The sequence below is a fragment of the Lampetra planeri genome, chromosome 17, assembly GCF_965212315.1.
Source record: "Lampetra planeri chromosome 17, kcLamPlan1.2.h2, whole genome shotgun sequence".
In the NCBI taxonomy this organism is placed as follows: domain Eukaryota; kingdom Metazoa; phylum Chordata; class Hyperoartia; order Petromyzontiformes; family Petromyzontidae; genus Lampetra; species Lampetra planeri.
The window spans coordinates 213,319-229,730 of NC_136123.1; the positions used below are offsets into that span (position 1 = coordinate 213,319).

Here is a 16,412-nt window from a genome sequence, read left to right on the forward strand (position 1 = left end):
AGGGACGAATCTCGGGGCCGCGTGGAAGGGGGGAGGGGCCGTAGCCTGTAGGGGCCGTAGCCTGTAGGGGCGGCCGTGTCGAGGAAGGGCGGGGGGAGGCGCGCGTGGCCCCTTCTCCGCACAAAGGAATCGCTGTTGAGAGCAGCACAGCGCGGCGGTGGAGCGATTTCTCCAGCGGGACCGAAGTAGCGGCATCGCCCCCGCGTGGTGGAGCAAACAACACACGCAGCGTGAATCCCTCCAGCTGCGGGAGCAGCAGCCAGCCCGACTGCCCAGGGAGACGGCGAGTCGGGGGCCGGCTTGCGCGGGGATGTCGGGCCACGTGCGCGCCACGCAGCAGGAGACGGAGCGGCTGGCGCTGGGCACGGCGCTCAAGCGCGTGTCGCTCATGCTGCAGTACCCGGAGCAGCTGGAGCGCGTGGAGCAGTACCGCAAGCGGGAGGCGCGGACCACCGCCTCGCTCGAGACGCGCCTCAAGGTGCCCGCGCTCCGCCCGGCGAGCCCCTCCGCCCGTGTCGGTCGGCACCGGGCCGAGTGTTTCGTCTCATCCACGTCGCGTTCAACCACCGCACTGCAGCATGTCACAGCCACACAGCCACTCACACAGCCACTCACTCAGCCACTCACACAGCCACTCACTCAGCCACTCACACAGCCACTCACACAGCCACTCACTCAGCCACTCACACAGCCACTCACTCAGCCACTCACACAGCCACTCACTCAGCCACTCACACAGCCACTCACTCAGCCACTCACACAGCCACTCACTCAGCCACTCACTCAGCCACTCACACAGCCACTCACACAGCCACACTCGCCCACTCGCCGCACAGGCCACGACAACAGCCTCACTCTCGCCACACTGCGGGGAGGCTGCTTCTCTTTCTGCCTCTTCCCTTGCACTGCTCCACTTGGGAATTGGCTCTCCCATCATCGTCTCCTCTCCCAAGTTGTTGCAGTAATCGTGCTGCTACATTCACGTGTCAACTCGTATCAATTGCATCTTGCCAGTGTTGGTTGTTTCCGGCCACTTGACGTTTTGGGCATCTGAGCCCTGTGCTCATGAACTGCGTTAAAGGGAAACATAAAGACGGGGGCGGGAATGGAGGCCTGCCCCCCCCCCCGCTGTACAATCCGGGTTTAAATGTAGAATGTTCGTGAAGCAGACGACACAATCACTCGCGTCGCTGTGGAGAATACGAGGAACAGCAGACAACCGCCGACTCCCCGTGTTTATCGCTCCCCAGTGAATAGAGGAATTGTTCTAGACAGCCCAGACGCCCTGTCGGGCCCGCATCCCACCGCAGCATATTGGTTTTATACGGGCAGACACTGGAGCGCGTTCGACTCTTGACTCAACCGGTGAGATCCCGTGTGTCGAAACCTACCCAGAGTTTGTATTGAACCAATGCCCGCGTTGTGGATGCAGAGACACACACATAGGGCCAGGAGGTGTCGACATCGGCATGCGTCGAGGCGGTGCGCGATTCCCTCGTCGGGTACGACGTCGGCCTCGGAGATGGCGCGTGAAGCCACCGCGGGCTCTGCTCTGCTCGGGGACGCGATGGCGAGCGGCGCCGCCGTCGTCTCCTGAGCGCCACTCCCCGCTCACAGAGGGGGGCCCCTCCCCCCTCCCCGGTGCCGCCCCGCAGAGCGCGCTGCAGTCGCAGCTGGAGGGGGTGCGCCTGGGCCTGTCGCAGCTGCACGGGGCGCTGGCGCGCGCCCGCGAGACGGGGCGCGCCCTGCGCGGGGTGCGCGCCGAGCGCGAGGCGGGACTCGCGGCCCTCGAGCCGCTGGGCGACCTGCGCGGCCTGGCGGACGAGCACGGGCAGCTGGCGGCCGCCGTGGAGCACACGCGCATCATCATGAGCGGTGCGGCCCCGCCAGCAGCAGCGGCAGCAGCGGCACGGGGGGCCCTGACACTCGCCCGAGCTTCCCCCACTTTGGCTGACGCGAGCAACGCGGACCCACACACACGGCCACGTGACCCACGCGCACGGCGACGTGACCCACGCGCACGGCCACGTGACCCACGCACACGGCGACGTGACCCACGCACACGGCCACGTGACCCACGCACACGGCCACGTGACCCACGCACACGGCCACGTGACCCACACACACGGCACGGTTCTGACCGCGACGAGACCCCCTACCCCAGCCCACTGCACGGTGACGCCACACGACCCGAACAGTGCCGCCAACTCAGACGCCATCCCTCCCCGCGACACAGAGGACGCGGCCTACAGGCACCACCAGATCACGCACCGACATGGCAGGTGCCGCCGGGCTGAGATCGTGGTGACACGGGGATGAGACGGGGCGGGCTGCAGTGAGAGGGGGGCGAGTCGGTGCGAGGCCGCTCCGTGCCACTTGCAGGGACGCCTCCTGCGTGGGCCCCGGTCCCCCCCGCCCCGGTTCGTGTTGGAAGCACGGAGTCCGCTCCGCGCTGCCCCCACGACCCCCACGACCCCCGCGACCCCCACGACCCCCGCGACCCCCGCGTGTGTCCAGGGCCTCCAGACTCCCGCAGTTGCCTCGTTCCTTGCGGCTGCAGCAGCCGCGCGTTTGCGTGGAGGCGTCGTCCACGTGCGTCATTGTCCACGTGCGTCATTGGCCACGTGCGTCATTGTCCACGTGCGTCATTGGCCACGTGCGTCATTGGCCACGTGCGTGTGCGACACGTGTAGGTGTTGATGTGACACGTGTCGTCCTTTCCCCGCACCTACGATGATCACGGTTGGCTACGTACGGTGCGAACGAAGTTTAACATACATACATGTGTGTTATGTGACATATAGCTACGTGTATATGTGACACGTGCGTGTCGGTGTTCCGTGTGTGGGATATACGTGTGTGTGTGTGATATACGTGTGTGTGTGTGTGACGCGTGTGTGTGTGACGCGTGTGTGTGTGACGCGTGTGTGTGTGTGCCACGTGCTTGTCCCGCGTGTCCCTCCCGTGCGCAGTGCGCGAGCTGGAGCAGGAGACGCGCGACTGGATCGAGCAGGGGGAGCTCCTGGCCGCACACAAGAACCTCATGGAGCTCGAGCACTCGCGGGACAGCCTGCTGCTGCGCCAGCACCTCAAGGACGCGGGCAACGCCGCCAACCTGCACCTCATCCGCGAGTACTTCTCCTGCGCCGAGTCCCTCGACGGTACGGACTCGGGGCGGCGCGGCTGCGGCAACCGTTTGGAAGCGGCGATGCCGTCGCATCGCTCGCTCGTGTTCTCGCGTCGTGAAGTCGTCCGGTCATCTCGGCCGGGCCGTGGCCTCGGAGACATCTGTGAGAAAGAGCCGCGTAGCTCATCGGTGTCCTCCACTCTCCAGATTCTGAACGGGACTCAACATCCATTGTCCCGAATGTTTATCAGGCGACGACCACAGCACCGGCCACGCGGAGCGCCCCACCCCTCCTCTCCGCGCTGACCGCGACACGCGCCCCCCCCCCCCCCCCACGTGCGCCCCCCCTCCCCCTCACGTGCGCGCCCCCCACCACCGCGCAGGGGAACTCGCCAAGCAGCTCTGGCTCGTGGTGCAGCGTGGCCTCGGCACGGCGCGGCGCGACCCGGCCATGCTGGTGTCGGCGCTTCGGGTCATCGAGCGCGAGGAGGGGCTGGACGCGCTCGCGGACGAGCGGCGGCAGAGCTCCGGCTTCGTCGCCCCGGGGCGGCCCAAGGAGCTGCGGCGCCGCTGCATGGAGGTGCTGCAGCAGACGGTGAGCACGCGCGTGGAGAGCGGCCAGACGGACACGCGGGACGACGACAGCCTGTGGCTGGCGCGGCACCTCGACACGCTGCAGCGCCGCATCCTCGAGGTGAGCGCCGCGCCCCGCACGCCGCGCCCCGCACGCCGCCCCCTTCCAGCTCGTGGTCGCCGGCGGTCGCCAACGGTGGATGCCGGTGGAGCGCAGGATCTGGTGGTGGTGAAGACGCTGATGGCCCACTGCTTCCCGCCCAAGTACAACATCTTCTCCGCGACGCTGAGATTCTACCACCGGGCGCTCGGCGCGCACCTCCGGGACATCGTGTCCGAGCAGCTGGAGGCCAACGAGATCGTGTCGCTGCTCACCTGGGTGCTGCACACCTACCCCAGGTGCGTGCGCGCCGCGGCCGCACCAGCGAGGGGCTCGTGGCGGGGGTCGCAGGGGGCGGGGCGCGATGGCAGACGCGTAGGAGGTTTGCGACGACGCCGAGTTGTGTCCGCCCGCAGCGAGGAGATGATGCGGCACCCCGACCTGGCCCCGGAGGTCTCCGTGGAGGAGCTGCCGCCGCTGCTGTCGCCTGGGGAGGTGGAGGCGCTGTTGCACAAGTACCTGCACACGCTCCAGGTGTCTCACGACGCGATGACAAAGACCCCCGCGTAGCCTGCACAGGCTGTTGCGGCAAGTGCTGTTAGCGAGCTCCCGTTAAGCTGTTAAGGCCGAAACGGCAGCACCACGCCCGCATTTTTGCCAGACGAGGTGTACTTTGAGCCCATTGCGTGAGTTGTGGAAGGCTCGCTGGCAGGAAGCTACGGGGCAGACCCATTGAGTAATTTGCGTTGTAATTTTTCGAATTTGGAAAAATCGGACCCTGACGCCGGCACACAACGGCCTTCTCTTGCGAATAGTGTCACGGGATCTTTAACATTCACTGTGAAGCAGACAGCGCGTGGTAGTTTTAAGGTTATTACATCCGCAGTATTAACCAGGGTAGCCGCTGGATTCGAACCGTGAACCTCTGAAACAAGCGGTGAATGCGCAACGCCGCATGCCATCGCGGTGTTTTAGCCGCATGTAAATGCGGCGGTGCGGACGCGGAGTGGGGTGACGCGCAGGTGCGGTGATGCGCGCGTGTGCGGTGATGCGCGCATGTGCGGCGTGCGCAGAGTAACGTATGCACGTGGCTGGGCAAGGCGCTGGAGGCCGAGCGTCGCGATTGGATGCGGAACCAGGAGCCGGACACGGACCAGCACGGATACTTCCACACCGCACTGCCTGCCATCGTGTGCCAGGTGAGCCAGGGTCACGTGTGCTAGGTGAGGCAGGGTCACGTGAGGCAGGTGAGGCAGGGTCACGTGTGGTGGGCGAGGGTCACGTGAGGCAGGTGAGGCAGGGTCACGTGTGGCGGGTGAGGCAGGATCACGTGTGCCAGGTGAGGTAGGGTCACGTGTGCCAGGTGAGGCAGGGTCACGTGTGCCAGGTGAGGCAGGGTCACGTGTGCCAGGCGAGGCAGGGTCACGTGTGGCGGGTGAGCCAGGGTCACGTGTGGCGGGTGAGGCAGGGTCACGTGTGCCAGGTGAGGCAGGGTCACGTGTGCCAGGTGAGCCAGGGTCACGTGTGGCGGGTGAGGCAGGGTCACGTGTGGCGGGTGAGGCAGGGTCACGTGAGGCAGGTGAGGCAGGGTCACGTGTGGTGGGCGAGGGTCACGTGAGGCAGGTGAGGCAGGGTCACGTGTGGCGGGTGAGGCAGGGTCACGTGTGCCAGGTGAACGAGGGTCACGTGTGCCGGGCCAGCGAGGGTTATGCCTGTCGGGCGAACCAGGCAGTGTCAGGGCCCAGCGGTAGCGCATATGCTGCTCATTGCAGAAGCTCGCGGTTCGATGCGGCAGCTGGCCCTGGTTAATAGTGCGGTATATTAATCACGTTGCAGTGGACGTTTAATATGCCGTGACGTCATTCAAAAACGAGTTGACCAAATCTGAAATCATCGCCTACAACTGTAAAAACCTAGCAGGACCCTAACCCTGAAACAATTTGCTTCTTGGATAAACAGGCGGCATGGTGACGACCCGTGGTCGTTGTTCCCGTTCTCTTGCCCTGCCGCAGATGCTGGAGCAGAACGTTCAGGTGGCCTCCCAGGTGAGTCCCCGTCTCGTAGGCCGAGCCACGACCATCGGCCTGCTGGAGGTGCAGACCTTCCTGTGCAGGTGAGGAGGAGGAGGGGCCGGGAGTCTCGATCCGGCGGTGCCATCTGCCGCAGTTGTGCCTCGGCGTGTCACGACTGCGTGTGTCCGCCCGTGTGTCGGTGCGCGTGTCGGTGTGCGTGTTGGTGTGTTAGTTGGTGTGTATGTTTGTCGGTGTGTTAGTTGGTGTGTGTTAGTTGGTGTGTGTGTTAGTTGGTGTGTGTGTGTCGGTGTGTTAGTTGGTGTGTGTGTTGGTGTGTGTCGGTGCGCGTATCCACGCACGTCGCCTCCAGGTACCGCGCGGTGCTGGGCGGATATCGGCAGGAGCACGCGCAGAACCGGCAGCTGCCGCCCTTCTACGTACAATACATGACGGCCGCCACCAACAACTGCCTTGCCTTCAAGTAGGTGGCGTGAGCGAGTGCGTGCGTCCGTTTGCCTCCGCACACGGCCAGGTCGAACTCAGCAACTCTTCTCCAAGGGTCCACAACTCCGATCCTCAGAGCGGAACTGGATATGACCGACGTCCCCACGGAGTGCGTTCGTGCGTGCGTCCATCGCACGGAGTGATGGCGCAACAGTCGGCGCACTGCCGCTACGGTTCCATTGACCGAGTTAGTTTTACACTTCTGAGCCTCCCTCGCGTCAACTCATCGGCGCTTAGGAGAAAAAGGCGACAGGGCGTAGCGCAGGCCACCCACCCGCTCGTGCGCCATGCCGGCCTTCAAAGGCGCGACTCGCCTGGACTCTCCCAGACGGTCTGTCAAGGCGACCCGGGGGCTCTTTGTCATCGCAGGGAGTCGATGAGGCAGCTCCTGGAGAAGCGGCCGACATTCGGGGCCCCGGGGGTGGAGGGCCCTTCCCAGGAGGCCGCCCCCGTTCCGGCGCGGTTGCCCGACCTGACGACGCAGCTGGACGGCATCGCGGCCGACGCCTGCGAGTATCTGCTCGACGAGGTGTTGCTGGACATCGAGGTGAGGCTCCCGCGGGGCCCGCCGGGGCGACAAACCGGACGGTGCGCAGGCGGTGCGACGGCACCGGTGAGATCTGGTGAGATCCGGTGAGCTCTGGTGAGATGTGGCTGATGCTGTGAAGCGGCCCGTGCGAGCGGAGCGGCAGAGACGCTGCGCTTGTACGTGCAGGCACGCGGTTATCGTGCGCGTGTATTCGTGCACGTGTATTCGTGCACGTGTGCATCATTTGTAGGTGTGTACGTTCTCCAGTGTGTGTGTGTGTACGTGTGCTGGCATGCATGTTCTCAAGCACAGCGGCTCCCAACAGGCCGTGGGAAGTGCTGCGTCAAGCAGCTGCAGACCCCATGATCGAAGTCGGTTGCATTCTGAAGGAAACTGTTGGTACGCGGCGGTCTGTAATCGTTTGGAGGTTTGACAGTGACAGCGCGTGGATTTAGAACATTCGGGAACTGCTGCTCGAGTGCGCACGCTCGTCTTTATGTGCGCACGCTCGTCTTTGTGTGCGCGCGTGAATGTGTGTGTGTGCGCGTGTACTTGACAGCGAGCGCGTGTGTGCGCGTGTGATGCAGCCCCTGCTGCAGGAGCTGCTCACCAGGGCCTGGGTCTCGAGCTCTCGCGCCATGGACACCATCTGTGCCACGGTTGAGGATTACTTCAGCGACTTTTCCAAACTCAAGAAGCCGTACCTGCAGGTGCGCTCTCGTTGGCTCGTCCACTACACACAAAGACAGGTCACGGGAAAACCCCAGGTGCCATGGTTTCACTGAGATGACTGGCAGATGCACCACCTGTGCTCCTCACCGTGCCAACTTGCTTCGTTTAGCCGCTCCACGTTCCACTCGCTGTTGTGAGCGTTGATCATCCACCCTTCATTTGTTGGAGGGCGACTGCCTCCAGCTGCCCAGTCGTGTTCTCCACGAGTCTTCTCCACAGAGGCTGATCTTGACACCGTGAATACCAGTCATCGGCAACTTCACTCATCTCAACATCCTCGTGTACCACATCAGCCCATCTCTTTTCTAGTCCCGTTTCGTAGTCGTTAAGCCCCCCTCTCTATCCAGCCAAACAAAAACTGCTTGAGCATGCCGTGGTTGGACATGGGGGCTGCTTACCCAGCCAATGCCTTGCCTGTCGGAGCTCACCAATGGGAGTGTGTTCAGATATTTCAAGGATCTGTAAACCTGGCGCAGATGTTCCATGCAAGGGGTCCACGTTTCGCAAGCATAGCATAACTGTCGCCAAGATGACCCAAATCTTTGTGTGGAGCGACAGGCCATGTAACTTCCACACAGCATCACGCACATGCGACCACTCCCTCTATCACGCTTCCGCACTCACGTGCACAAACCTTTCAGAACGACCCCCTTCAACTCTCATTTTAGACTGCTTCATTAATGTCGTTGTCTGTCCCTCTGGATTCCCATGGAACCATGCGTCTCCATAGTGTCCCTCGTGTCCCCATGCATTCCTGCACATCCCTGTGGGTCCCCGCGTGTCCGCTCGATGCCCGCACCCGATCTCCGTGGCTCCCGCAGGAGCTGACGGAGCGTGCTCACCGCCGACTCGTCAGCGAGTTTGTGCGCGCCGCCGTGCAGCGCCGCGTCTCCTTCAAGGGCTGCGAGGAGCGGCGCGAGGCCGCCGAGAAGATGGAGTGGGAGGCGCGCCAGCTGAAGCAGCTCTTCCAGAAGCTCTCCCACGTGAGCGTCTCAGTCGTTGCTTGAGCTCTGCAGAGGTCGCGCGCGTGGGGAGCGGTCAGCGCTACGCTGCGCTACGAACCCGGTGACTCGAATTAGATTCCCGCTCACGGCCAACACCGGTGACGATTATCTGAACTGGTCCTGGGCCTCCCCTAGGTCAACTCAGCCTCAAATAAGTACCTGGTGTGATGTGTACACTTCGCCACTAGGGAGACATATGAAGGCCGTGCCGGCCTTCATAGGTGCTCGCTAACAGCACTTGTCCCAATATCTGTGAAGGCGATACGGGGGTTATTTGTCTGCGTGGGCCAACGGGGAGCAGGGGTGCCGTGACCTGCGAGCAGCGAGCCTGCCACACCTGCTTCTTCACGTGCTGGACGCCCCACCTTCGTGCACCGCATCGGTCTTAATAGGTGCTCCCTAATACTGTACTTTGCTCAATAGCATACAGGGCTACACAAGGAATTTTGAGCATATTCCGGAGTGTGCCACACGCCTGTGCGTGTGTACGCCCGTCTGTGAGTGTGTACGCCCGTCTGTGCGTGTGTATGCCCGTCTGTGTGTCCTCCCTGCGTGCACGTTCTCTCGTGCGATCATGGGTGTGCAGGGCCCACTGAGTGAGGATTCTCTGAGTGACGTCATCCCGGCCTTGGCCGAGCTCGTGCGCCTCAAGGACACCTCCATGCTGTGCCTGGAGATCTCGGGCCTCCTTCACAAATACCCCGACGTGCGGTGAGGCCCCACGCACGCGGCCCCAATCCCGCGGCCCATCCCGCACGGCCCAATATTTCCTCACCATCTCCTCACCACAAACCAAAGTATACGTTCGACACGCGGGTCGCTCCGTCAACGCGTACATTAGAAAATCACGGCCGCATCGTTGACGTGCGAGGTCAATGTGGTCGTGAAAGATCCTCCGTGACCCCTGACCTCTACCCGTAGGGAGGAGCACATCTGGGCGGTGCTGGCGCTGCGTGGCGATGCCACCAGGGACATGCGGCTGGTTCTCACCGAGTGCATGATGCAGCGTCGGGCCCACGTCAGCGCCCCCGCAGCGCCGCCCAACGTCGCCGCACTCAACTTCTTTGCCGACATCCCCGTGACGAACCACCTCCTGCCCCAGCTCGGGAAATGAGCCGAGTGCGCAGCGACGAGGTCAAGGGCGGGAGAGCGAGAGAGCCCCGAGTCTCACGTGGAGACACCACAACGATCAAATACAACCCCAACCACGACTCCAACCTCAATAATGACTACAATCCCAAATACAACCCCAACCGCTATTACCCACTGTCCAGCCCCCATCCTGGACTCAAAGCCGCTTCATTCAATCCGGGACTCGTAATGCCCTGACTCACGAAACCCAAGCTCCCTCCTCCTCTTCTCTAGACTTTAAGCCTTACCCCTTACTCTCAACTCATAACCGCAACAGATGAGCCCCAAAACTCTGAGGCACCCACAGGCCTTGTTCTGCCAGCTGTCCTGTCGCGTTGCTTGCAAGGCTCATTAGGCCGTGTGCACACTTACTCCTGACAAGGGCCCCATTTGATCAAAACCAAGCCCAGCAACCTCCAACCCTAAACACAGCTAAGTAGCGCTTATTCGATATCACCTTCTTCCTGTAGTGATGCGCATATACTCACAGACAACAGGCACACACAACAACGCAAGTACTGTTAGTGGGCACAGCACACGAGGGGTGGATGGCCAGCACCACGCCCAGCCACCTGTCTACCCAGTGGCGATGTAATAATTTGAGGCCGAGTTGACCTAGGGGAGGCCCAGGACCGGTTCAGATCATAGTCACTGGTGTTGACCAAGAGCGGAATCGAACTCGGGTCTCCAGGTTTATAGTGCAGCGCCCCAATCGCTGTACGACCGCTCACCACACACAACACACACACAATACACACACGCAGACACACGCACAGACATATCCACTCACATTGGGTGTTGTCCCAGCTATTACAGTATTAAGTAGCGTCCAAGTATTAATGGGGTCCATTTGTAATGTTGGTGCTTAGAACGAGTGTTGGTCCTTTAGGCTTGTGATCAGTGGTGTTAGTGGTGCCTAGACGCTGGTGTTTCAATCCGGCAACAACCCTCGTCGCTGGATAAGTACGTGTAACAAGAGACGACTGCACATATGATTTTATCCCTTTATGAAAATATTTACAAATGCAGGCAGTTTCGCGTTGTTTCAGTTGCCATAAAGACGTTACAAAAGCCACGCGTCCTGTCGGCTCTTCAGCTGTTCTTGAGGTTGTGCGCCGGGCGCGGCGGGCGGTAGTGCACGATGATCTGCTGCAGGACGACGCAGTTGACGACGAGGAAGAGCAGCCCGGCCGCCCAGACGGAGAGGAACACGTTCCACCCCTCGAACTCGAGCAGGTACGCGGGCAGCAGCCACAGGGCCTGCCCGGCAAGCCACGCGGCGAGCAACGCCAGCCCCCTCCGCCAGGGCAGCACCAGCGAGGGCAGCACAGGGGGCAGCAGGCACAGGTACCACAGGAAGTACTGCGACGTGCACACCTTGTTGAAGGCCACGAAGGCGACCGTGACCACGAAGCAGCAGAAGGGGAGGTCGCCTGCGTAGCGGAGACTGGCGGCCGCCAGCACCGCCGCCTGCGGCGCGAACGCAGCCAGCCCCATGGCGCCCGCGCGGCCTGACTCGCCGGCCAGGTACAGCGCGTAGAAGTACGGGGAGAAGTTGTGGCGCGTGTCTCGCCGTGTCACGTGGTACAGGTACGTCTGCTCCACGAACTCCCAGCCGTAACTGCGGGTGCGGAGCAGAGGGCAGTGTCACGCGGTGGCGCCAGGGCACGTGCACTGGCAGGGCGCGCTCACGCAGCAGCAGCAGCAGCACCATACCCATTGCAGGGCGACAGAGATACTCGTCGCCCCGCAGGGGGTGACCCCGGTGGCTATGCCGCATTTGCCGGCCTGTGGGCGTAATACCATCGAGATCAACACCACCTTAGACCTGGCCAGGAGGTTCTGTGCTGAGCGAGACAAAAAGACCGACCACAGTTTACACATCTACTCGCGATGGAGGCAAGTCATTGAGTTGTTACCGAAATAAATTAACAAAGTTGATTGTGACGCTGTTGGCAGTCGTGCGCAAATAACACAATCGTCAATTACACAATGTTAGAGGATAATATAAATAACAGCTCAAATTTCGGGGAATAGCCCTTTTTTCTAGCAGAGACCACGTCTCTTGGCTCCTCTGAGAGCCCAGATGGCGTTATCCATCGCCATGGGCCTCGAGTGCATGGATTAGCACCCTCTCAGCACCCGCACACAGCTCACGCAAACGTACACGTAGAAGAAAAACACGCTCATCGCCGCAAACACAGAAGCCGATGTCAGCACGAACGTCCAGACGTCCTTGCTCCGCAGCGCCGCCTCCACCGCCAGCACGGTGTTGCGCACGAGCCGCTTTCCCGGCCCCGGCGGCGACCGCCGCCGCTCGCGCCTGCCCCGTGCGGACTCGGAGGCCGAGGCGAGGTTGAGCACGATGGGCAGCGTGTAGATGACGGGGTAGATTTTGGCGTGCGCCGCCACGCCGTGGAGGAGGCCCGCCGTGGCCACGTGGCCCCGGCGCAGGCTCCGCAGCGTGGCCAGCACGAGCAGCGCCAGCACGGACTCGGCGTTGCCGCGGCACGACACGGCGGCCGGAATGGGATTCAGCAGCCAGCAGGCGGCGGCGGCGGCCAGGCCCGGCCGCGACACGCCGGCGGGCAGCATGCCGAGCGCCAGCCACCCCGCGGCCACGTCGCACGCGGCGAACAGGAGCTTGCCGAAGGGCTCCGCCAGCAGCGCGTTGGGCAGCAGCAACCAGGCCAGCAGTGGCGTGTAGCGGTAGGTCTCCCGCCGGTACGGAGACTCGCCCTGCGGGGACACGAACGGCACCGGTGGGACGCGACGCCGCGACTCGGCGACGTGGCGAGGGAGCGGAAGGGAGAGGAGAGGGGGAGGGAGAGGGGAGGGAGAGGAGAGGGCTCTGGTTATTCACGGGGGCCGAGACGTTCCGGGATGCGGCGAAGTGAAAAAGCGCGCTCCACCCGATGGCACTTTCGGTGCTGTCTGCGTGTGCACGGATTTCATCGTTCCATCTCCTAGGTGGACGTCCTCTCGGCCACATTCCACTCTTTGGCTGCCACTGTTATTCTTCTTTGGCCATCGTCCATTCCTTCAAACAACTTGTCCTGCTCACTCACCTTTTTTCGTGCAATAAAGCGAAAGTAACACAACACATTTTCCCCTCCGTCTCCTTGTTAACACGAGTGCCGCCTCTGTCGCCGACCTCCCCACGATCCGATTCCTCGACCGAACACAACAGGGTTGCAGGGATGTGGGAGTGTCGTGCTGCCAGCTATGGCTGCAAGTTTGGTCGTACGTGCTTTGTTTATCGTTTATTGTTAAATTTTGAATCACAGTTCCTATGATTACTGTTGTTACATTGTTTTTTATAGCTTTATTTTGGTGATTCGAAAACATATGGTTAATCCAGATTGTCTTATGGTTGTTATTGTTGACTTGCACCACATTGGGATTTTTGCACACAACGTTTTAATACGTTTTTGTGTTCATATTTTGTTTGTTGCGGTTGCACCCGACTTAAGAGCCGCATGGCTCACAGGGCTCTACCTAATAATTGAACTAATCCAGTAGTTTGGGTGACGCTCTTAATCTGTGTTCTCTAATCCACGTGTTTCTCTTCCCGTCTCCACGCATGCATCTGCCCGTGGTTCTTTGCGCACCTTTCCATCGACTTGGTGAACGACCCCGTTTCTGAGCGTGCCACGGCCGCGTCTCTCACCTGCGCCACGGCCGCGTCTCTCACCTGCGCCACGTAGCGCGCCGCGTCCGTGAAGACGCGGTAGTCGACGTCTGTGAACTTGACTCGGTGCGTGCGGTCCTGGTACTCTCCGTACAGCAGCAGTGCCACGCGCAGTACAACAGCGCCCAGTAGCACCCAGCCAGCACCGGCGGGGCGCCCGCACGCACGACCACCCCGCATCGCCTCCTACAGGGAGACCCACGCACAGCCGCAGCACACCACATCCAGTATACTTCACGCCAAGCTATGGCTGAGGTAGCTACTGGTGGTGGTGCACCCTCATCCATCCAGCCGACCACCAGGGCGTATTTGCTGTGCCATGCTTGTGGTGGTATTGGCTACGAGTCGCGTGCAACCGACCCCACTCTGCCAGCGACCCGGGAAATATTGGGCGAGATTTTAATTGCTGGGCAGTGCGAGGCCTCAAGTTAAAGGACGAGTGATGATGACGACACAGGCTCAGCGCACGGGGCCCGGTCACCCAGAGCAGGGACAGAGGCACCCAGAAGTCACAATTCTGCTGGCACCAACCTCGGGACAGCGGTCGGAGAAGGGGCGAGAAATCTGCGGCGTGTTTCCCTCAACACTCGGTGACGATGGTGGCGTTAAGGGCGATGGCGCCGTCAGTGTTATTAATGGTGATGGTGGTGCTGTTGGTTGTGGCGATGTCAATGCTCGTGGTGGTGGTGTTGATTCTAATGCTGTTAATGTCGGACGTGAGGGTGTCTTTAATACTTGTGATGAAGAAGCTGATGTTGACACTGATGTTGATATTTGTTGTGATGGTGTTAATTCTGGTGGTGATGTTGATTGTAACGTTAACTTTTCTGGTGATGATAGTGATAATGTTAGTTGTGTTGCTGGTGGTGTTGATGTTGAATGTGGTGGTGTTGATGTTGAATGTGGTGGTGTTGATGTTGAATGTGGTGGTGTTGATGTTGAATGTGGTGGTGTTGATGTTGAATGTGGTGGTGGTGTTGATGTGGGGAGCGATGGTGACGAGGTGAATGGCAATGCCATCACGCCTGACCCCCACCTCGTCGCTTGCGCTCCACGTGTCTCGTATTTCCCACCGCACATCCGCACGTGGCGGCGCGTCCTGCCGTCTGATTGGCTGAGATCGTGGCCGGAAGCGTCCCCGTAACCAATCACACTAGCGCTCGCTCGGAGAGGCGCGCTCGCGATTCAGCCAATAAGAGGCGGGGGCTCATCAAAGCTGGGAAATGTGAATCGGGGTTCGGACTGAACCAAGTGACGCCCAAGTCTGGGGGGAGGGTCGTGGTGACCCTGACACTCGTGTTGGGCAACGCCGGGATAATTCGGCATTCATTACACGAATTACAAATATTACTATGAGATAAAGAAATAATTGTAGGAACAGACATGCGAGCGGTCAGATAGCTATTGACTGAAACGTCTGACCCGCCCTTCCCCCCCCCCCGCGTTTCGTGGACTCATCCACTTCCGGCAGGGGAGTCCAGGGCGGAAGCGACTCGATGAATCGTGGGTAAAGCTCGAGGCCTGCGTTTGAACTCGGGGGTTCCTCGTTAGACGCCTCTCTTCATTGTCACAGCACTCAGTCTACATCATCACAACACTCAGTCTTCATCGTCACATCACTCAGTCTTCATCGTCACATCACTCAGTCTTCATCGTCACAACACTCAGTCTTCATCGTCACATCACTCAGTCTTCATCGTCACAACACTCAGTCTACATCGACACAGCACTCAGTCTACATAATCACAGCACTCAGTCTACATCGTCACAACACTCAGTCTACATCGTCACAACACTCAGTCTACATAATCACAGCACTCAGTCTACATCGTCACAACACTCAGTCTACATCATCACAACACTCAGTCTACATCATCACAGCACTCAGTCTTCATCGTCACAACACTCAGTCTACATCGTCACAACTCCCAGTCTTCATCGTCACACACTCAGTCTACATCATCACAGCACTCAGTCTTCATCGTCACAACACTCAGTCTACATCGTCACACACTCAGTCTACATCATCACACACTCAGTCTACATCGTCACACACTCAGTCTACATCGTCACAGCACTCAGTCTACATCATCACACACTCAGTCTACATCATCACACACTCAGTCTACATCATCACAACACTCAGTCTACATCGTCACACACTCAGTCTACATCATCACAACACTCAGTCTACATCGTCACAACACTCAGTCTACATCATCACACACTCAGTCTACATCATCACAACACTCAGTCTGCATCATCACACACTCAGTCTACATCATCACACACTCAGTCTACATCATCACACACTCAGTCTACATCATCACACACTCAGTCTACATCATCACAACACTCAGTCTACATCGTCACAACACTCAGTCTACATCATCACACACTCAGTCTACATCATCACAACACTCAGTCTGCATCGTCACAGCACTCAGTCTACATCATCACACACTCAGTCTACATCGTCACAACACTCAGTCTACATCGTCACAACACTCAGTCTACATCATCACAGCACTCAGTCTACATCATCACACACTCAGTCTACATCATCACAACTCCCAGTCTACATCATCACACACTCAGTCTACATCGACACAACTCCCAGTCTACATCGTCACAGCACTCAGTCTTCATCGTCACAACACTCAGTCTACATCATCACAACACTCAGTCTACATCATCACAACTCCCAGTCTACATCATCACACACTCAGTCTACATCGACACAACTCCCAGTCTACATCGTCACAGCACTCAGTCTACATCATCACAACACTCAGTCTACATCATCACAACACTCAGTCTACATCGTCACAACACTCAGTCTACATCATCACAACACTCAGTCTACATCGTCACAACACTCAGTCTACATCGTCACAGCACTCAGTCTACATCGTCACAACACTCAGTCTACATCGTCACAGCACTCAGTCTACATCGTCACAGCACTCAGTCTACATCGTCACAACACTCAGTCTACATCATCACAAC

General features: G+C 59.8%; 2 protein-coding genes across 4 annotated transcripts; one reads left to right on the forward strand and one right to left on the reverse strand.

Moving 5' to 3' along the window:
• The first annotated feature begins 60 nt into the window (after nt 1–60).
• LOC144723208 (exocyst complex component 3-like) lies at nt 61–10,787 on the forward strand. Of its 2 annotated transcripts, XM_078601749.1 has the most exons (14): nt 61–478; nt 1,656–1,875; nt 2,973–3,161; nt 3,511–3,821; nt 3,918–4,099; nt 4,217–4,334; nt 4,874–4,999; nt 5,813–5,913; nt 6,183–6,293; nt 6,686–6,863; nt 7,433–7,555; nt 8,399–8,560; nt 9,168–9,292; nt 9,503–10,787. In XM_078601749.1, the coding sequence occupies exons 1-14, from the start codon at nt 311–313 to the stop codon at nt 9,693–9,695; spliced, it is 2,307 nt and encodes a 768-aa protein (XP_078457875.1). In that variant the 5' UTR covers nt 61–310; the 3' UTR covers nt 9,696–10,787. The 2 variants fall into 2 exon arrangements, with proteins under 2 accessions (XP_078457875.1, XP_078457874.1); XM_078601748.1 differs by lacking the exon at nt 61–478 and having other exon boundaries at nt 1,095–1,875.
• LOC144723212 (GPI alpha-1,4-mannosyltransferase I, catalytic subunit-like) lies at nt 10,705–14,581 on the reverse strand. Of its 2 annotated transcripts, none has more exons than XM_078601756.1 (4): nt 14,440–14,581; nt 13,407–13,589; nt 11,880–12,451; nt 10,705–11,333 (listed from the first exon to the last, which is right to left on the reverse strand). In XM_078601756.1, exons 2-4 carry the CDS (start codon nt 13,581–13,583, stop codon nt 10,805–10,807), a joined length of 1,278 nt encoding a protein of 425 aa, XP_078457882.1. In that variant the 5' UTR covers nt 13,584–13,589; nt 14,440–14,581; the 3' UTR covers nt 10,705–10,804. The 2 variants fall into 2 exon arrangements, with proteins under 2 accessions (XP_078457882.1, XP_078457881.1); XM_078601755.1 differs by lacking the exon at nt 14,440–14,581 and adding an exon at nt 13,935–14,433.
• Between the last annotated feature and the right edge of the window lie 1,831 nt (nt 14,582–16,412).

Bases quoted from the DNA above. Each gene is read 5' to 3' on its own strand.
- LOC144723208 (XM_078601748.1), top strand. From the start codon at position 1,470: ATGCGTCGAGGCGGTGCGCGATTCCCTCGTCGGGTACGACGTCGGCCT. The intron at 3,822-3,917 runs GTGAGCGCCGCG...GGTGGAGCGCAG, and splicing joins TGCAGCGCCGCATCCTCGAG to GATCTGGTGGTGGTGAAGAC. The intron at 9,293-9,502 runs GTGAGGCCCCAC...CTCTACCCGTAG, and splicing joins CACAAATACCCCGACGTGCG to GGAGGAGCACATCTGGGCGG.
- LOC144723212 (XM_078601755.1), bottom strand. From the start codon at position 14,423: ATGGCATTGCCATTCACCTCGTCACCATCGCTCCCCACATCAACACCA. The intron at 12,452-13,406 runs GTGAGAGACGCG...GTGTCCCCGCAG, and splicing joins CGGCGCGCTACGTGGCGCAG to GGCGAGTCTCCGTACCGGCG. The intron at 11,334-11,879 runs GTACGTTTGCGT...CCGCACCCGCAG, and splicing joins AGCGTGTTTTTCTTCTACGT to TTACGGCTGGGAGTTCGTGG.